Below are 16,651 nucleotides of genomic sequence, written 5' to 3'. Positions count from 1 at the left end.
GAATAATACAGAGTGCAGAATACACTACAGAGAATGATATAAAGTACAGAAAAATATACAGAGGTGAAAATGTTTCCTGTGGTTTGAAAGATTATATAAGAGGACTTTTCTCCCGTCTTCACTGCAGCTCTACACTGTGGCTAAATCAAAGGATCCATGCTGCAGAGGCTGTTTCAGATGTAAAGGAAAAAGTCCATAGATTCAGGCCACAATGTCCAGATCCCCAGTAGGTTTTCTTGGCCCTTTCTCAGAGCTCAGTGGAGCATCCACCCTGGCATGACAGTGATAAGCTTTAAAGGTGAATTGATAGAAGACCAAGCAGTGATAGGCAGCTGCTATCATCTGACATCACTAGGTCACTTGAACTGGTCCATCCCCAGCTGTGGGGGCTCCATTTAAGAGTTGTGAGCACCAGCTACATGTGCTGTCATTTATGGAGATTGTGCCGTTTGTCAGCACTGGAACAAGATCCATGCAGATGTTTAGGGTAGCTGCACAAAGCATCCTGACAACTAAGAATTAGCTAATTGGCAAAATGCAGAGGGTTTCAGACCCCACATTCTATGGGTACAGAGAAGGCAGCATGATGCCTCAGAGATGTTGCCAGTCCTTTGTGGATCTTATCCAAACTGCATAATCAGGAATGTTTTAAAAGCAGGAAGGGTCTTTTCATGACTTGAGCAGATGCAAGATGGGACTGTCAGGTGAGGATGGACACCTGAAAACTTGGAAAGAGGGCAAACCCCTGAAATTAGTGGAACATGAGCAGAAGCTAAGGAAGGATAAAGATGTTTTACTAATCATAGGATGTCTCCTACATGGATAAATTAATCTTCAGTTTCCCTTGCTACAGCTCCAGCAGCTTTTCATGAGCTACAGACTTATGTAGAGTAACTGGCAGAGTATTGATGAGAAGATATTCCACTGGAAGCCACTGAAGCAAAACTTCTACATTCAATTTATCCTCCTGAATCCTTGGGGAATTTGGCATGTATACCTTAAAATAATTTGTTAAATAAAGAACAGGTGCTATTCCAAGCCCTTAGTTTTTCAGGAGATGTTACCAGCGAAGTAATTTAGAAGAGAGGACGTAAGTGGGATACACTTGCTGGCAACATTGGCATTTTCAATTTATATCTGTCAGATTTACCAGGATTATGCTTTTCATTCTGCTAACTGCTCAGTATTCTGGTCCTGGTGCAGAAAATCATGTTAGTAAACATTTAAACACAAGTGAAAGTGCTTTCCTTGATGAAGGCTTGAATGCTTAAACACTTGCAGAGCTGAACCCCAATTTAGCTGCCTCAGCCAGTTTCCCAAGGTGTCCCAGGAGACATGATGTCTGTGTTAAAGAAATACATTCTTCTCATGCTGTTTGGAATACTTACAGGTAAACTAAAATGCAAAGTTCTATTTAAAACATGTACTATTTATGATTGGACATACTTTGACTATAAAGCTTCTGTTTTTTTCTATGAAATCCTTTCATTACTGTTTTATTGAGGAGCTCAGAACATTGCATATGTAGGTAAAAATTGCAGATAACAGATGTTTCTCATTTTTTAATCTGAATATATGTTGCATTGAATTTAATCACCTCTGCTGCTTATCTCTTATAGAGAGATTGAATGATAGTGCTTTGGGAATGTAACAGAAAAATTGACTTTACAGATATAGTATGTTTCCTCCTTTATTTTTTCCTTAACAAATTGTATAATTAAGCTGCAAACAATTTTCTCTTCTAATACTCTCCAAAAGCCTTCCTATACTCAGAACTTACCATGTGAGCTAAAAGTCTTGGTTTCTGGCCACAGATTAATTTTATTTCTAAGCTTGCAATAAAATCCACTTTTTGAAATCTGTAAGGCTAAAATTGTTCCTATTCCCTTTTCAAATCAAATCTATATAGGGTTTGTTTTCACACATATAATCCCTAGATGACTGAATAGTAGGTTCTGTAACTGATTATGGAAATAATCCTTATTAGGAAGTATACCTAGAGTAGAAGTGATTGGATATTAAGTAGTTAAAGTGTATTAAGTGGATATATAAGTGGTTAAAAATGGTTGGATATTAATAGCAAATAGTTTGGAATTGCTTAATTTAATTTCTGAGAAATGAACTCTTTCTAGGGGCACTGGTGGAGTGTTGTGAGAGGACCCTGTCCTCACCTGGGCAAAACAGAGGTATCTTAGTTTTAACACCTCTTGACATTGAGGCGGAGATGTGGATCTGTACCACAATAACCAGTGGCAGAGAAGAACATTTTCATGTTGCTCACAATTGCCTCCTAAATATGGTGTTCAGAGCCTCGTTGGTTATGCTGGACTTGGAAGTTAAGAATTTGGCCCGAAAGATTTGTGGCGACTTTAATCTCATGTGCTGCATTAGAGCTTTAAGGTTTTAAGTCATTTTAAGTGCATGCTCTAAGTCTTTAAAGCAGCTTAATGAGGTTTTTTAGCATTTTCTTTGGAAAACAGGGAAATAAAATGAAAAATCCATGATTAATATAATGTTGATTGTCCTTGCCCCAAAGAGCTTACAAATATCCGATATGTTTATTCAATACAGTGCAGTCTTTGATACTAGTTAATTATTTTAGTTCAATAACAGAGCAGCAATATTTGTGATTGTATTCTAAGGTCCTCCAAGTGTTTTACTGCTGGTAACCTTCCCCTCTTCCAAATCCTTACCTTCCAAGAAAATAGCAATTCCTTTACTACATTACAAAAGAAAATTGTCATACTCAAACAGATTTGGGTTCACAGCCCTCACAGGCTGTAGGAGCAAAATGCATCATTTCAGTTATGTGTACAGGAGCCAAAAGGTGTCTTTTCAGTGTTCAAGTTCAGCTACTAAGACAGTTCTTGGCAGTGTAGATATTATTACATGGATCACATGCCTCACCTTCTTTTCCAGGCCATCTTACACCACGACCACTCCTCCAACCAAAGTTACTTATTGTAGTAAGGGAGTGACTTTCTCTGCTTCTCTCTCCTTTCACTGCATAACTGAGAGCTACTGCCAGCTTTCTTGTGTTCTTATTTGACTATGGCATTTGCCTGGCCTCTAACTTCCAAAACATGTACACAGGCTATCTTCACTTCATGCAAAATGTTGCCCTGCATTTGTCATCTTTGTTAATTTGATCATAGTAACTCATCTATCTGAATCTCTGCATTAGTTTTGTATTTGAAGTAATAGCAAGCTTCTTGTCTCTATGTTAAAAATGCGTAATTCCAGCCTTCCTAATTCACTTCCATATCTCCTTCAGTTTTGCCTCCTCTCCACAGAAACTGTACAAGCTTTCTGGGCTCAGAGCTGAAGTCCTTACTCTTGATATTCAGTAACTCCGAGGGCTATCACTGATTCATCTTTGGAAGGTCAAGCTGAGTGTAATTTTAATTATCAATCAATTATTTGCTGGCATTCTTCATTCACTGACGTTTGTGTGCTTGTTTGCCTTTGGTGTGGTATCTGTTGGGCAATGGTTTTGCAATTGTTTTGAAAACATTGGCCATTGCCAGAAATAAGCATGAGCTAATCATCTTCATATAGAATTATATTATTGATTTTTGGGGGGTTGGGCGATTACTTTTCAGTACACAGAGGTGGTTTGAATGCCTAAATTTTGGAAGAATGGCTTTTAGACCTGTAACAGTGAAAAACAGAGACATTTTTCAGGATAACAGAAGGGGAAAGATGATTGTAGGCTCCTCGGAATGTTCTCACTTGCCTGCTTCAGTATCTGCTGTACACCTGATTGAAGCCTTTTCAGTGTTAATCTACAGTGTCAAATATTTTGTGTCCTTTTGTAGAGGAAAAGCAGAGTACATCCTTTGATTTTACTCCCAACCCTCTGAGAATAACTTCTGGTTAGTATGGTGAGTAACCAAAATGAGACTGGGACCTGCGCGTACCACCCCACGAATCCATTCTATTCCAAAGTCTGATGGGGAATGAAGGCTGACAGTAGGCTATCATGGACTAAATTGAAGTCACACCGCCACTGAGTGCTGCTGTGCTGGACATTCTAGAACTTCAAAATGACTGCCCCAGGGGTGGAAACACAGCCCTGCTTTTTGCATGGGCCCTTTCATAAGATGTATGTGAAATAGTCAAGAGACTACTATATTATTATGAATTAATTATAATTCATTCTGGTTTGGTGAATGTCCTGGCTTCAGCTGGGACAGAGTGAACTCTCTTCCCAGCAGTCAGTGTGAGGCTGTGTCTGGGTTTGTGCTGAGGAGAAGCTGATCACACACTGATGGGCAGAGCTGCTGCCAGGACAGTCAAGGGCTTTCCAGCTTCTCTGCTGTGCCCGTGTCTGCAGGGGCAGGAGAAGCTGGGAGGGAGCACAGCCCCAGTGACCAGCCCAGGATTCAACCTTAGGTTTAGGATTGAGACCCAAACTGGCCAATGGTCTATTCCATTTCATGCACGTCATGCCCAGTATAGAGATGAGGAGGTGTCTGGAAGTACCCTCTTGCTCCAGGTCACCCCTCTCTCAAGGTCGTCCCGGTCTCTTGGACACTGGGGCTCTGGTGGAGCTGCTGGTAAAACTACAACAGTGACACATTTTATCAAACATACATATGGATCAGGAAGTCCCAGAAGTGCATTATCACTTAAAAACATATCAAATAATACATTGATTAGTTTAGTAAGGCTTTCTAGCATTATCTTCTTAATGTTAATTATTCTTGTTTTCTTTCTCATTCTTGCTCTTTCTATCTCTTTTTCTCTCTCTGGAAAAATAATCTAAGGGAATTAAATGAAAGTGGAATTCAGTAGATAATCCTCAATCTGTCACAGCAGGCAGATTTCTGGTTAGATCTGAAGATCTCTTACTACAGATTAACAAAAGCTTCATATGACCAGAACACGCTATTTGTGTTACGCAACACAACACTGAATCACTATTGAAGGAAAACATTCTTTTTTTCACATCACCCACTGTTTTCCAAGGAATTCTGTCAGAAGGTTATTTTGGGTATGCATGAGATCCTCTTCAAGATGCATTTCTCATCAATATATAGAACCATAGGTATTTTTCTGTAGAACATGGAGCATTCAAAAAGCTTTAGAAGATAAATAGCTGAGAAAACTGATAGCCTTTCATCTCAGGAGTTCACACCAAAGTCCAAAATACCATTTCATACATGATTACCTGCATCATTTGGAAAGAGCTAATGCAAGCATAAAGAGTAGATATCTTCTTCTTATTCCGTTCTTTCCTCATTATGATCCTTCATTTATTTTAAATAGGGTTTTTTTTCATGTAGTGATGTTTTATTTCTGGTAATAATCTGAATATATTGGCTTAGGTTTTGTAAAAATGCTATTTCTTTGGTGTTTTGCTGGTTGTCTGTAAACAGATGCAAGTTCTATCTTGTAAGAGTAATATTTAGTTTCATACACAATGGCCAGATTTCACAGCTAGGCCTACGCATTGTGTTGTACTTCACTGAATATGTGTGAAAATGTCCTTCCACTAAATATGAAAAAATAGAACTGATCCTGTAGATAAGAAAATCTGACTTGCACATTAGTGATTTTCTTCCTTCATGATAATCATGTGTTATATTGAGGTTCTTGTATAAATTACTGAAGTTCCATTACCTGCTATCACTTTTGCAGTAGTCATAATGTCATGATTACTCTGGGTCACGTCATCTATATATTGTGCCATGTATTTTGCATTTGTCACATGCCAACAGCAGAAGCTAAGAGCAAAAGATCAGGGCAAGAACATAATGATGATTCCCTGGTAAAATGTCTCTGCTTCCAGAAACATGCAGCTAGAGATTTTCTGTAAAGATACATTACCACTGAGTTTAACGGACTTCGAAGTATTTTTCTTCTTTTTGAATCTTTATAAATCTTTGGGTTCTGCGTAACCTCACAGATTAGAAAGAAAACCATTTTCCTAAGTTTTCAGGAAGCCAATGATAATTCCGTTGGGTGCGCAATGCCCTTTATATAGAAGAAAACAAGTAGTGCTTCTGTAGTCAACTTTTTCTGTGTTGGTTAGAACATCACATGAAAAAGCATTATGCAGCTGAGGTAGTCATTTGCATGGGAAGGTGTTTGCTGTATTTCTCTTCTGCTTATGCAGACGCTGGTGGTTTTCAGCAGCATTAAAGCCTCCTTTTTTGACAGTAGTTGTGTTAAAAATATTACCCGGTTATATAAATAAGAGGATATCACCGTGTGTCAGACTGAATACCCAATATTCAGGCTGACGAGACTCACATATTAATTTCCTGTCACAACTGTACAAATACCCCAGAATCACGCTAGATGTAATCCTCACTGTTCTCCCAACAGATTTCTTCAACCTATCACCTTCGCCCTTCTTCTACTTCAGTTTGTCTCAGCCAGTTGGCAGGTGCTGGACTTGTGAACATATGTACCCACTATCTCCCTCTTCCCACTCTTTTTTTCATATGGATGAAAAAAAAAAAATAATATTTCTGTGCATTTCTCACATTGAAGGAGATGGTTACACATTCTGATACAGATGAATTTCTAACCACTTTATATGACAAGTTTAAAAGCAAGTAATAGTATTTTGTTGTTTCCAAAGATAAAATTAAATGCTGTTTTCTCCGCCTTGTGGCTTAGTGCAAGGCTGAATTTCTTCTTAATTGGAAGAATGAAACAAGCAGGTTACTTCTGGACATCACAAATAGAAAACTGGACCCAATTCAAACAACAGCAAAGCTCCTACTTACTGTACTGGAACTCTTCTGAGCCAGGAGCTCAGCTAAATAAAATGCCTGTAAAGACAATATGCCTCTATAGGTGTGCACACTGGGTGATTTCGGACTCTCATGGTACGCATTAGCATCGTGACAATTTGGACCATAACTCAGTATGAAAAGGAAGCAAGCAATGAATGTTAAGTTTCAAGTCGTCAGAAGTCACTCATGATACTGAGTCTAAAGTATAAAAACATCAGTGCATTTAGAATGGACATTTTATGCTGCTCCTTTCTCAGCTTTCCTTCAGCTAAAATAGCTCTTCACCCTGTTTTTTGTGCTTTGGATATATTCACTAGGGACAACTGTAGTCCCTAACTTAATTAGTGTTCAACAAGTTTGTTTTCAGTCTCATTCTGTGAAATAGGCTCTTCTTTACCTAACAATAATAATTATAGTTACCTGACTATGGTGATGGACTTTTTTTCTGCAATTTATAGTTCTTTCCTGGTACTTCTGCAGTCTTTTTATTCATCATATAATGAATGTATCTTGTTGTAAGTAAACAGCCTCCACCTTTGAGCCCAGAAGCATACCTCTACTTCCAGTGAAGTCACCTGGATGTCTATTTCTGTCATCACTTGTCATATCTTTTCTAAAAAGAGATAAACAAACATCTCTTCCTTTTTTACTGCCACAAGGTCTCGCTAGTTCTTGTTCAGAACTTCCATTCACAGAAAGCAAGCTCTGTCCTTGAATGGAGAAATTCCTTTGTGTCCAGAGAGCCAGGACAAGACCTGTGTGCCACTGAGGATCAACTGACATTACAGTCTATGGGCTGAAGTGGAGTGTGAAGTTTGAGCTGATCTTCTATACAGAATGAAAAAGAAGGAATGAAGAAAAAAATTGTTTAGAGGGATGTTAAACCAGTTAGCTGGAATGTAGGTTGAGAGCTTTCTGCAAAAAATAAAAGCATTATGCACTGTAAGAAAGACTTCTTGAAGATTCTTTACTGAGTTATAATTTAACTTGGGGTTATTTCCCAGTCCTTACTTGTGAACACATAACTACCTGGAAGAATTTATACTGTACAGGTCCTGGCTTTACCTCAGCAACACACTGAGTTCAGTGGGTCAGGGACTACTGAGGCCAGTCATGTGAGGAGATTCTTCAAGCTGCTGAGATTTTCAGCATTAGGTATAAGACAGGGTGTTGATTTCTTAGTAGACTAACTGGGAAAATGGACAATCAAATTATTGTCTGTGTTAAAGAGAATTTATGTTGCAATAAATGTCCATTAAAATATAACAAAAGGTAGGCTATGAAGCATAAAAATGAAAAAAAATATGTTCAGTTCCAACATCCCTATGTCAATAATTTTTAAATGTGTATATTTTCTAAGCCCAAATTCATGTTAAGCAAGCCCCCAGCTAGCCTTGTATTCTTCTCTGCCATTCTCACATGATCTACCTCCTTCTGTATAAGGCTGTGAGTGGGGCTGGCTGTACGTACAATAGCTTGCAAAGCAGCAGTTCAGACTGTGCCAAGGAAGCAGAGAACCACAGTACACTCCAGTTATTCTCCTGTATGTTTAAAAAAAAAATCAAGTAATCACCCTAATAGAATCTTTATATCTAAGAATATATAGAACTTTTCTAGCTAGAGTGGCTCAACATAACAAGGGAAAGGCTACAGAGCACTGAGCTAGCTTCAGATGAGCTGGTGCCTCTCCATGTTGCATGACGGGGCTGCTTGGAGGTGTGGACCTTGGAACTGCCTCTGCTCTGGAGCTTGCCTGGCTTTATCTCTACAAGGTACTGTCCTGATCAGTACAGATATACTCTAAGCAGGCATAGGAGGCAGAATATGAAAATATCAACCTTCCTATAAGCATGTGCATCTGTTATTGCTCACCTGTGACTAACGCTTTATCAAATCCTTTAATAATTCATGCTTTCAATTCACAGTTCAGTTCTTTGTTGGAGAAAGTGGTGGTCATTACTCAAGTATATAAGAATTCAATTGTACTGGGACTGAGACATGGAATGAGTTTCCTTTGATGAGACACTTGCTGCTTTTCCCTTCATCTCTTTACTCCTATCAGAGTCTTCTTTGCTTTTATATTTTTGTGCAACTCTTACAGAATTTCTTGACGTATGCCAACAGAGCAAATGTTGCATAAAGAAGAAAAAAATGTGACCACAATCCAAATCAACAAGGTATATTTTCCAGATCAGCACTAATCAGGAATAGTTTAAACTTGAGACCCAAAAGCGTGATTTGGATGGCCATGAAGAAGACATAGTATGAATCATATGGAAAATACTAAATTAAGAGAGTCAACTAATCTCCTCAGCTCTTTTTAATGTACTTAGTTTCTATAGGTTTTTATTAACAAGTTTCACTTCTCAGATTTTCAAGTGCTCAAACTTTCTGAAAGACTCTCCAGCATCATTTTGCATAGCCATTAGAGTATTTTGGAATACATTAACTTTGGCATGCAGGTTATGGTTAGGTGCTATAATGACTAAAGCAGAAGTTAGTTAAAGGGCTTAATCCACATCTCCAAATCATTATAAAATTGAAAGTAGGGGAAAAATATGTCTGTAATCTTTTTGCCCCATCAACTTGTTAATAATGAGATAGTGAGAGTTTTACTTAATTGTTCAAATCTACTTTAGATCAGTGGTTTTGGTAGCCTTTTTTTTACAATAATAGTTGTTCCAAGTTTGTATCCCAGTATTACAGCTGAGAGCAGTCAGGAAAGCAGCATGGCTATGAAAAACTCAAAGGCAGTCTCACCCTCAGTACTCCCCCTGAAATGTTCAAGGAGAGTGCAGGTCCTGTGTGTGTACAGCCTCATCTCTGCTGAAACAAGCACTGTAGCATGTAGGCCAGTCAGCAGTAAATATTCCATTTCATACTATCATAGACAAGGACAAAGTCATCACTAGTCACAAAGTCAGCACCTAGATTCACATCTTCTGTCATGACACTTCTCTAAAAGGGATGAGTCCATGTTAGTCAAGAAATTGTCTCTTGCTGAGCAACTTCTTATTCCAGTAATGTTTCAAGTGACTTCAGTGGGACCTTTGACTTAATATGAGTGCTATATACTGTGTGAAAGTATTGGAAGCTATTGTACGAATAGCTAGAGCTGCAGGATTAACACCAAACTGATGTTAGCAACCTTTACAGTAACTTGAAATGACTTTTCAGCTCAGGGATGTTCATGCCCCTTGTAGTCATTGTTATTAGGTCACTTATCACACAGTGCAAGAACCCAGCTGGCACTGCTAGTGCTTTACAAGAATAAAACTATTTTATTTACTCCCGTGTTCAGCAATTTACTAGTAAGAATGCATGTATTAACATATGCACCAAACTATTTTGGTGCTATAATGATTGCTTTATTTATGCTTTTTCACAAACTTGGCAGTTTTTGGTTTTAGTTATCTAGCTGCAGCATAGAAACATTGCCATGACACTACTTGGGCACTAACAAGTGAAAAAATAAAAGTAGCTAGTGTCCAACATTTCACATCTGGACTTTACTTTGAGCTGTATTATGTGATTTTTGCTGACAATTTGTTTAAGCTGGGGACTATGCAAAAATAGCAACACCTATTTGTAAATAGTGTGCAGAGCATAGCATTAAATCTATTTGAAACTTTGCTGGTGAGTGAGCTCTATTACGTGTAATGTGTTAATTACCTATTGTATGTTCAGTAAGTGTAATCAAATAACCCAATAAACCCCATATTTATGTGTGCAAATATTAAACTATTTTATTTACATTTTGAAAATGTTTCTAAACCCCAAGATTTTAATCCACAATTTTCAGAAATTTGGAGTTTGGTTTGACTCATTTTCACTGAAGCAGCTTCAGTCACTCTGATGGACTACACAATGCTGTTACACTAGTCTGAGGGAGAAGATGATGGGGGAACTTTACACAAGAAGTTTGTAGTACAGTTATGAACGTCAAGAAACATATTGGAAGAAAGCATTTCCTAAAACTTTAGTGTGCACAATTGTAAGGATGCACTCTGTGCATGTCATAAAACTAATACATAAATTTATTGTGAAGGTAAAATACTGCAGACCTGTAATATGACATTTGTTCTGAATTAATTCAAATCTTTATTTGATGAAGTCAATGCCAGAATTTTAGCTATTTCCATTAATGCCCAAATGATGCCTTTACTTTCCTCTTCTTTCTCTAATCTTCTAAATTTCAACAACTGTGCAAGAATTAATTTCTCTATGTAGTAACTTTTTATATCAATAGGGGAAATATTTCTGCGCAATATCAGTAATCAATTTTTGTCTTCAATTACTTTGATCAGATTCTTCAAACAGTTAAACTTTTGTGTGTATTTGGATTGATGTTAACACATTTACTCACATGTGTAACATGGAGCACGTACGTTAGTGTTCAGTTGCACTGGCCTTTAAGAATTTCAGTGTCCAAGACAAGTGACAGCTAATCCAGTGATATTCCCTTCCTTCTGAAGTGTTTGATGAGTTTTTAACAAAGCAAACTTTTATCCTGACTATAAACAAACAGTATAGAAGTTCAACTTTTGTAACTCTGTCTTGGTCCATGAGTTTCCAAAACTACTAGTAAGGTTTTTTCCACAACAGAAGGAGAAAAGTGTCCTGATTATTAGAATTAAAATCATATTTACATGTTGACTCATTTGAAATATTTTTGTAAAGCACTAAGGGTAATTTTCCCCTTTACTTTTTAATATTGTTTCTCTGTCTATTATTTACTCTTTAAAGTTATGAGGTCAGGAAGCTGTCAGAGGAAACCATCTTGGCTATTAGATGGCTATGAACAGAAAACAGAACCTTTTGCTGAGATAAAACTAATTTGTATTATGAAGAGTTTCTCTTAAAGCTTTCAAAAAAATTTTGGCAAAATTCTTCTCAGGCTATGCTATTCTGAAGATGAGTGAAAAGAAGGGAGTGTGTTAAAATAAATATCTGGGGTTATTTTAGTGGAAGTTTTACGTCAAAATAATGTGTGTATGAAATCCTGTAAAAGCTCATTTCCCACTGCTGTATTCACACAGGAATCATAAATGATCCTGTAACAATCAGAGGTATCTTACATCTGTCTTACTCACAATAACAATCTATCCCTCATGGTAGGCTCACCAAGTTTTGTTTCACTTTCTACTCCATTTTCAACCATTTTAAGTTTCTTTTCACAGGAATTCTTCCCAAAGTCCTTTTTGTGTGAAGAAAGTTACTCTAAAACCCACCAAATCTTAATTTCCCTGGCCAATAATTTTGGCCTTTTGCTTAGAACAAAAATCCTACCACTGCAGCTACAAAGTCTGATTTTTCTTAAACAAACCAAAAATCAAATAGAAAGAACCCCGGTTTTAGTATGGTAGTGTCCAGGTAAAAGGAGGGGAGAGGAAAGAAGGTAGATTTGAATGAGGGGCCTGTGTGAATACAACATTAATAGCAGAAAAGAGAGTGGGCACTAACTTCTCTAATGTCTCAATGACAACAGGGCTTATGCAGCTGGGAGGAAAAGCCTATTACCACTTGGAAGGCAGGTACTTTGCAATGCAGTGCTACTTGCTCATCTAACCTGTTAAATGCACAGTCCACAAATTCTTGCAAGAATGTCTCGTTCAAGTGTAAATCTAGGCACTGCAGCAATACTCGCTCCCCCCCTCCACTTTCTACTCATCCACACAGAAACTCCTTCCTCCTCTGCTGCTAAGATTTTTGCCTCCTTACATCTCTGTACACACCACACATATGCAGCATGCCCAGGTTGTCTTCACACAGCACATGGGTCAGTGTGGAGGCTGAGCGCTGCTGTAAACATTCCTCTCCTACGGTCAGCGGACACCGTTGCATCCCATCGCCTGTTCCATCAGCACTGAAGCATCTCAGGGACCAGGCAGCGCCTTGCCGCCTGCCTCGAGAGGCTCCTGCCGGGAGCTGCATCTCTGTCCTTGGTCCGAAATCCTGCACTGGCTCCTTACGGCTGGAAGAACCGTACGGCGCTGCCCAGCCCGCAGCCCGGGCACAGCCATGATGTGGCTGCTTAGGTGGAAACAAGCGTGAACACACCGGTATTCTGCCCACAAAACACAGCTGTGTTATAACTCCGTGCACTGTAGCAAACAATAATTCAGAGATAAAAGGCTTCAGTAACATGGCATCAGATTCTGTGAAACACCCGGCATGTACCACCATCAAACACACCCGCTGCTTATCCTCCCTGTCCGTTTCAGAGCGACAACAATTGTAAGAGAAATAAAACATTGTAAGATCTCAGCTCCTAGGAGATAGATGAATGTAATGCCGCTACCCAAACCTTCGGCATTCTCACCACAGCTCTGCAAATTTGCAAACAGATTCTTTTTTTCCCGCCCCCCCCCCCCCCCCCCCCCCAACAGAATCAGAAAGCACATCTTACCACTGGATGAGAGAGAGGAACAGAAGTGCCCACACCATCATTTTGAGAGAAAATGCAGGATTCAAGAATGCAGTGCTCCCCAGGCTTGTTGGATTTGGAGGAATCATCTCTTTTTCTTCCCCCCCCACCCCCCAGGTTTTTTCCCCTTTCCTCTTGGTTGCAGATGGATCCGTCCCCTTCTTTAATTTTTTTTGGTAGTGGTTCTCCCCCCCTCCCTACCAGGTCCCGTCAGTGGGATGATACATTGCGCCCAGCTGCGGGAATTAATATGCAGGGGGACAGAAATTAGATCTGCACAAGCCCTTTGCAGATATAATCAGAAAACGTCAGCTCAGGCAGCAGGCAGCAGCTTCCAAATCTAGGGGAATAACATAATTGGGAGAAAAGAAAAAAAAAAAAAACCAAACCAACACAGACACAGGATAAAAACAGTCAAGGAAAGAAGAAATACATAGACATGCACACATTTATAGACCCACTCATACACATGCAATAAAATCTGATAAAGCAATGGAAACAGTAAATGAGAGGAAAAAAAATAGAAAAGAAAGAATAAAGCAGTGGAGCTTCTGCCTGAATGCAGATTAACTCTGAGGTCAAAGTGGAAATGATGCACTCTGCTGCAGCACAGATTAACACATGCGTGGTGTCAGCCGGGGTGCTTTTTAACCTTTGATTACACATACGCAGGCAGCCTGGATTTTCATTTTGGAGGCGAGAAGGATTTGGCAGGCACAAAAAGGGAGGTTGGAAGGAAAAGCTTGCCCTATGCTGCTGAGCATCCTCATTTTTCTAAACAGCCTGGAAATCGTGATTGCAAAGGGAAAAAAAAAATGAAAGGACGGATGGGGGAGTGGAAAAGGGAGGGATGGTTGTTGCTAAGTAACTCAGGAAATGGGGAAAGCAGCATTGGTGGAGTCAGTATGAATGAGATGATTTAATGTGTGATAGGATTAGGGGGAATATGCAAGGTTTTTATCTCCCCTCCCCCTAATTAAATCAGACTCCACCAATACAGGAAATGCTTCCTGGCCAGAGGGGAAACACTAGATGGCTATAAAAGCTGGACCTCGCCAAATTTTGGAGCCAGAATCCCAAGTTCCACTGTCCAAAAATGCAATTTAGCAGCTATTAGTGAAGTAAAAAACTCAGAGAATCTCAAAGTAAGAGTACCCCAGTCTAAAATAGGTACATGGACCATGACCTACAATAACAAATTTTTTAACCTCCCAATTTTTTCTGCCTAAAACCAAAGCAAGTATAGACAGCATCAAGCCTCCCCAACGTTGTTTATAAACTGGGAGATTGATGTGCAAACATAATCATCAGGAACTGGGAGCTGTGACCTGACACTGTTTCAGTTCAAAGCCCGTATTTCTAAAACTCAAGGGAGAGATAAAGAAATAATTCTTCTAAAGAACACTTAAATGGAGAGAAAGTGAAATGCTCCTAGCAATAAAAGCATCAAAATTTCCCTCTGGACTGAGTCTAGTCTGAACCAAATTTGACCCTTGGATCCTCCTCAAAGCTGCCAATACCCAGGCCAGTCTGGTAATTCCCAGTGTCCAAATGCAGAATGAAATTTATTCATCACAAATAGATAGTTACAGTAGTTGCTGTTCCAGACTCTCAAAAAACATAGATCCAGCCTTCAGCCATCAAGCTAATTTTTTTGTTTCCAAACAAATGATAGATCAATGTAATTAGGTGAATGGAATACATCTTGGTCTCTGGATAGTTCTGTGATAATTCGAGCCCGTATCTAACACTGTCACTGCATTTTTGTCAGTGTTTCCAAACCAAGTAACAAACTATGAACCTGGTTCTTAATATTTCCAGTCAATCATCCTATTCTTGCTTAAGTCACTTCTCTAACTTGTGAAACACAGCCACTTCAGAGATAAGAAGCTATAAAACATTCCAAATGCTATCCCTATCTTTCTCTCTCTCACAGTGTGTGTATATATATATATATGTATGCTTATTCAAATATCAACATTTGCTCTTGGTTCACTTCATTACCTATGAACATTATTGCTGTAATCTCTTTCATCAATTATCAAAGCATTCCTTTGAAGGTTAACAATGCTGTCCATATTTTGACGAGGGAGTCAAAATTGTTGATAGCTAAGAACTTGATCTGTGCAAATATTTATTGCCTTAGCCACACCAACTATATCTGCCATAACATAGGGAATATCAGCGTCACACTGCACTTTATTTACTGAAATTTGTCCGATAGCAACGTTTCACATGCTTTTTGTCTGCAAATAGTTTCTGGACTTCCTACCAAATTGTTATGCAGTTTCACTCTAGAGGTTCAGCTCATGATTCGTCCTGAGAGAGGAAAGAGGGCTGCAGTAGAAGAAAAACCTGCTGGTGTCAAATATTAAGAGTTTTATTCCAGGCTTCCCATCACATAGAGGGTATGTCAAAAGCAGTTTGATACTGTGATACTAATCCTTGACTGCTAAGGGTTCATTAAAGTGTACAGAGACATAGCCCATTGATAATATTGTTCCTGCAGGTATCTTATTAGCTGTACTTTCTATTCATATTGTTAATTGGATATCAATGGGTTTTGATGGACAAGCATACACTGAAGATTGTTCTGCATATTAAAACATACATAATCATTTTATGATCAATTTTTCATCTCAGATGCATCTACTTTATTTTCAAATATGTGCAGCTGACATTTAGGCACTAACTTAGGTAGTGGGAATTAGAGTCTTCCACCTCTGATACAGTCAGTGGACCACCCAAAGGCCAAGTCAGGTTTTCAGTGCTCCTAGACAGTAGATATCAGAGCTAACATCATTTAAATATCAAAATACTTGAACACAATACATAAAACCTATCCACCAATAATGAAGCAATAGCGATTTTGGCTGTAACTAATTTCGAAAGCAAAATTGTTCTTGCAGTTCTTTGTAACCTTGGCCTGAAGGAAGAGAAAGCAAAACCAGGTTTTATGCTTAATGTATTTCAATATTATAATCTCTGGTTATGATTATAACCTTTGCTGGGAAAAGAAGTTGTTTATCTGTAGCAGATGTAACTGCTACAGAAAACAAAAATCTAATAGCCTGTTTTGTATTTGAATACATGTTGTCTTTGAAGCACAGGGTTCTGCTTTTTGTGCCCAGAAGCTTGGATCAGACAGTGATGTTTTAGAATTCCATCATAATAAATTATCACAAAGGACCAAATTTACATGAGGACACTGCCTAGTGTGAAATGTTTTCCTGACACCTCTTGGGTGATAAACCAATCCCACATAGTAATTTGCCCCTGAGTACAAATGTGGCATCTTCACAACAAATGACTTAATGTTTTTTTATGGAAAAAATGTCTTATGAAGAATGATTAAACACAGAGGTGATTGTTCCAAAAACATACATTCTATATCAGACCAGAATCATATTCACAGGAGTATCTCACTGTACATGGCTGACAGCTTGTCCACTTACAAGGAGGTTCTCAGCTCCCA

General features: G+C 38.7%; 1 protein-coding gene across 1 annotated transcript in view; it reads right to left on the bottom strand.

The window, feature by feature from the left end:
- GABRG2 (gamma-aminobutyric acid (GABA) A receptor, gamma 2) overlaps positions 1–13,952 on the bottom strand; it is a 69,628-nt gene extending 55,676 nt beyond the window's left edge. The window contains exon 1 of the mRNA XM_010075913.1: positions 13,159–13,952. Coding sequence (XP_010074215.1) covers positions 13,159–13,265 — 107 coding nt within the window. The 5' untranslated portion in view covers positions 13,266–13,952. The remainder of the gene's footprint in view (positions 1–13,158) is intronic.
- Positions 13,953–16,651: the final 2,699 nt, after the last annotated feature.

This window comes from Pterocles gutturalis, unplaced genomic scaffold, assembly GCF_000699245.1.
Source record: "Pterocles gutturalis isolate BGI_N339 unplaced genomic scaffold, ASM69924v1 scaffold4083, whole genome shotgun sequence".
Lineage (NCBI taxonomy): Eukaryota > Metazoa > Chordata > Aves > Pterocliformes > Pteroclidae > Pterocles > Pterocles gutturalis.
This window is presented reverse-complemented; position numbering and strand designations above follow the sequence as displayed.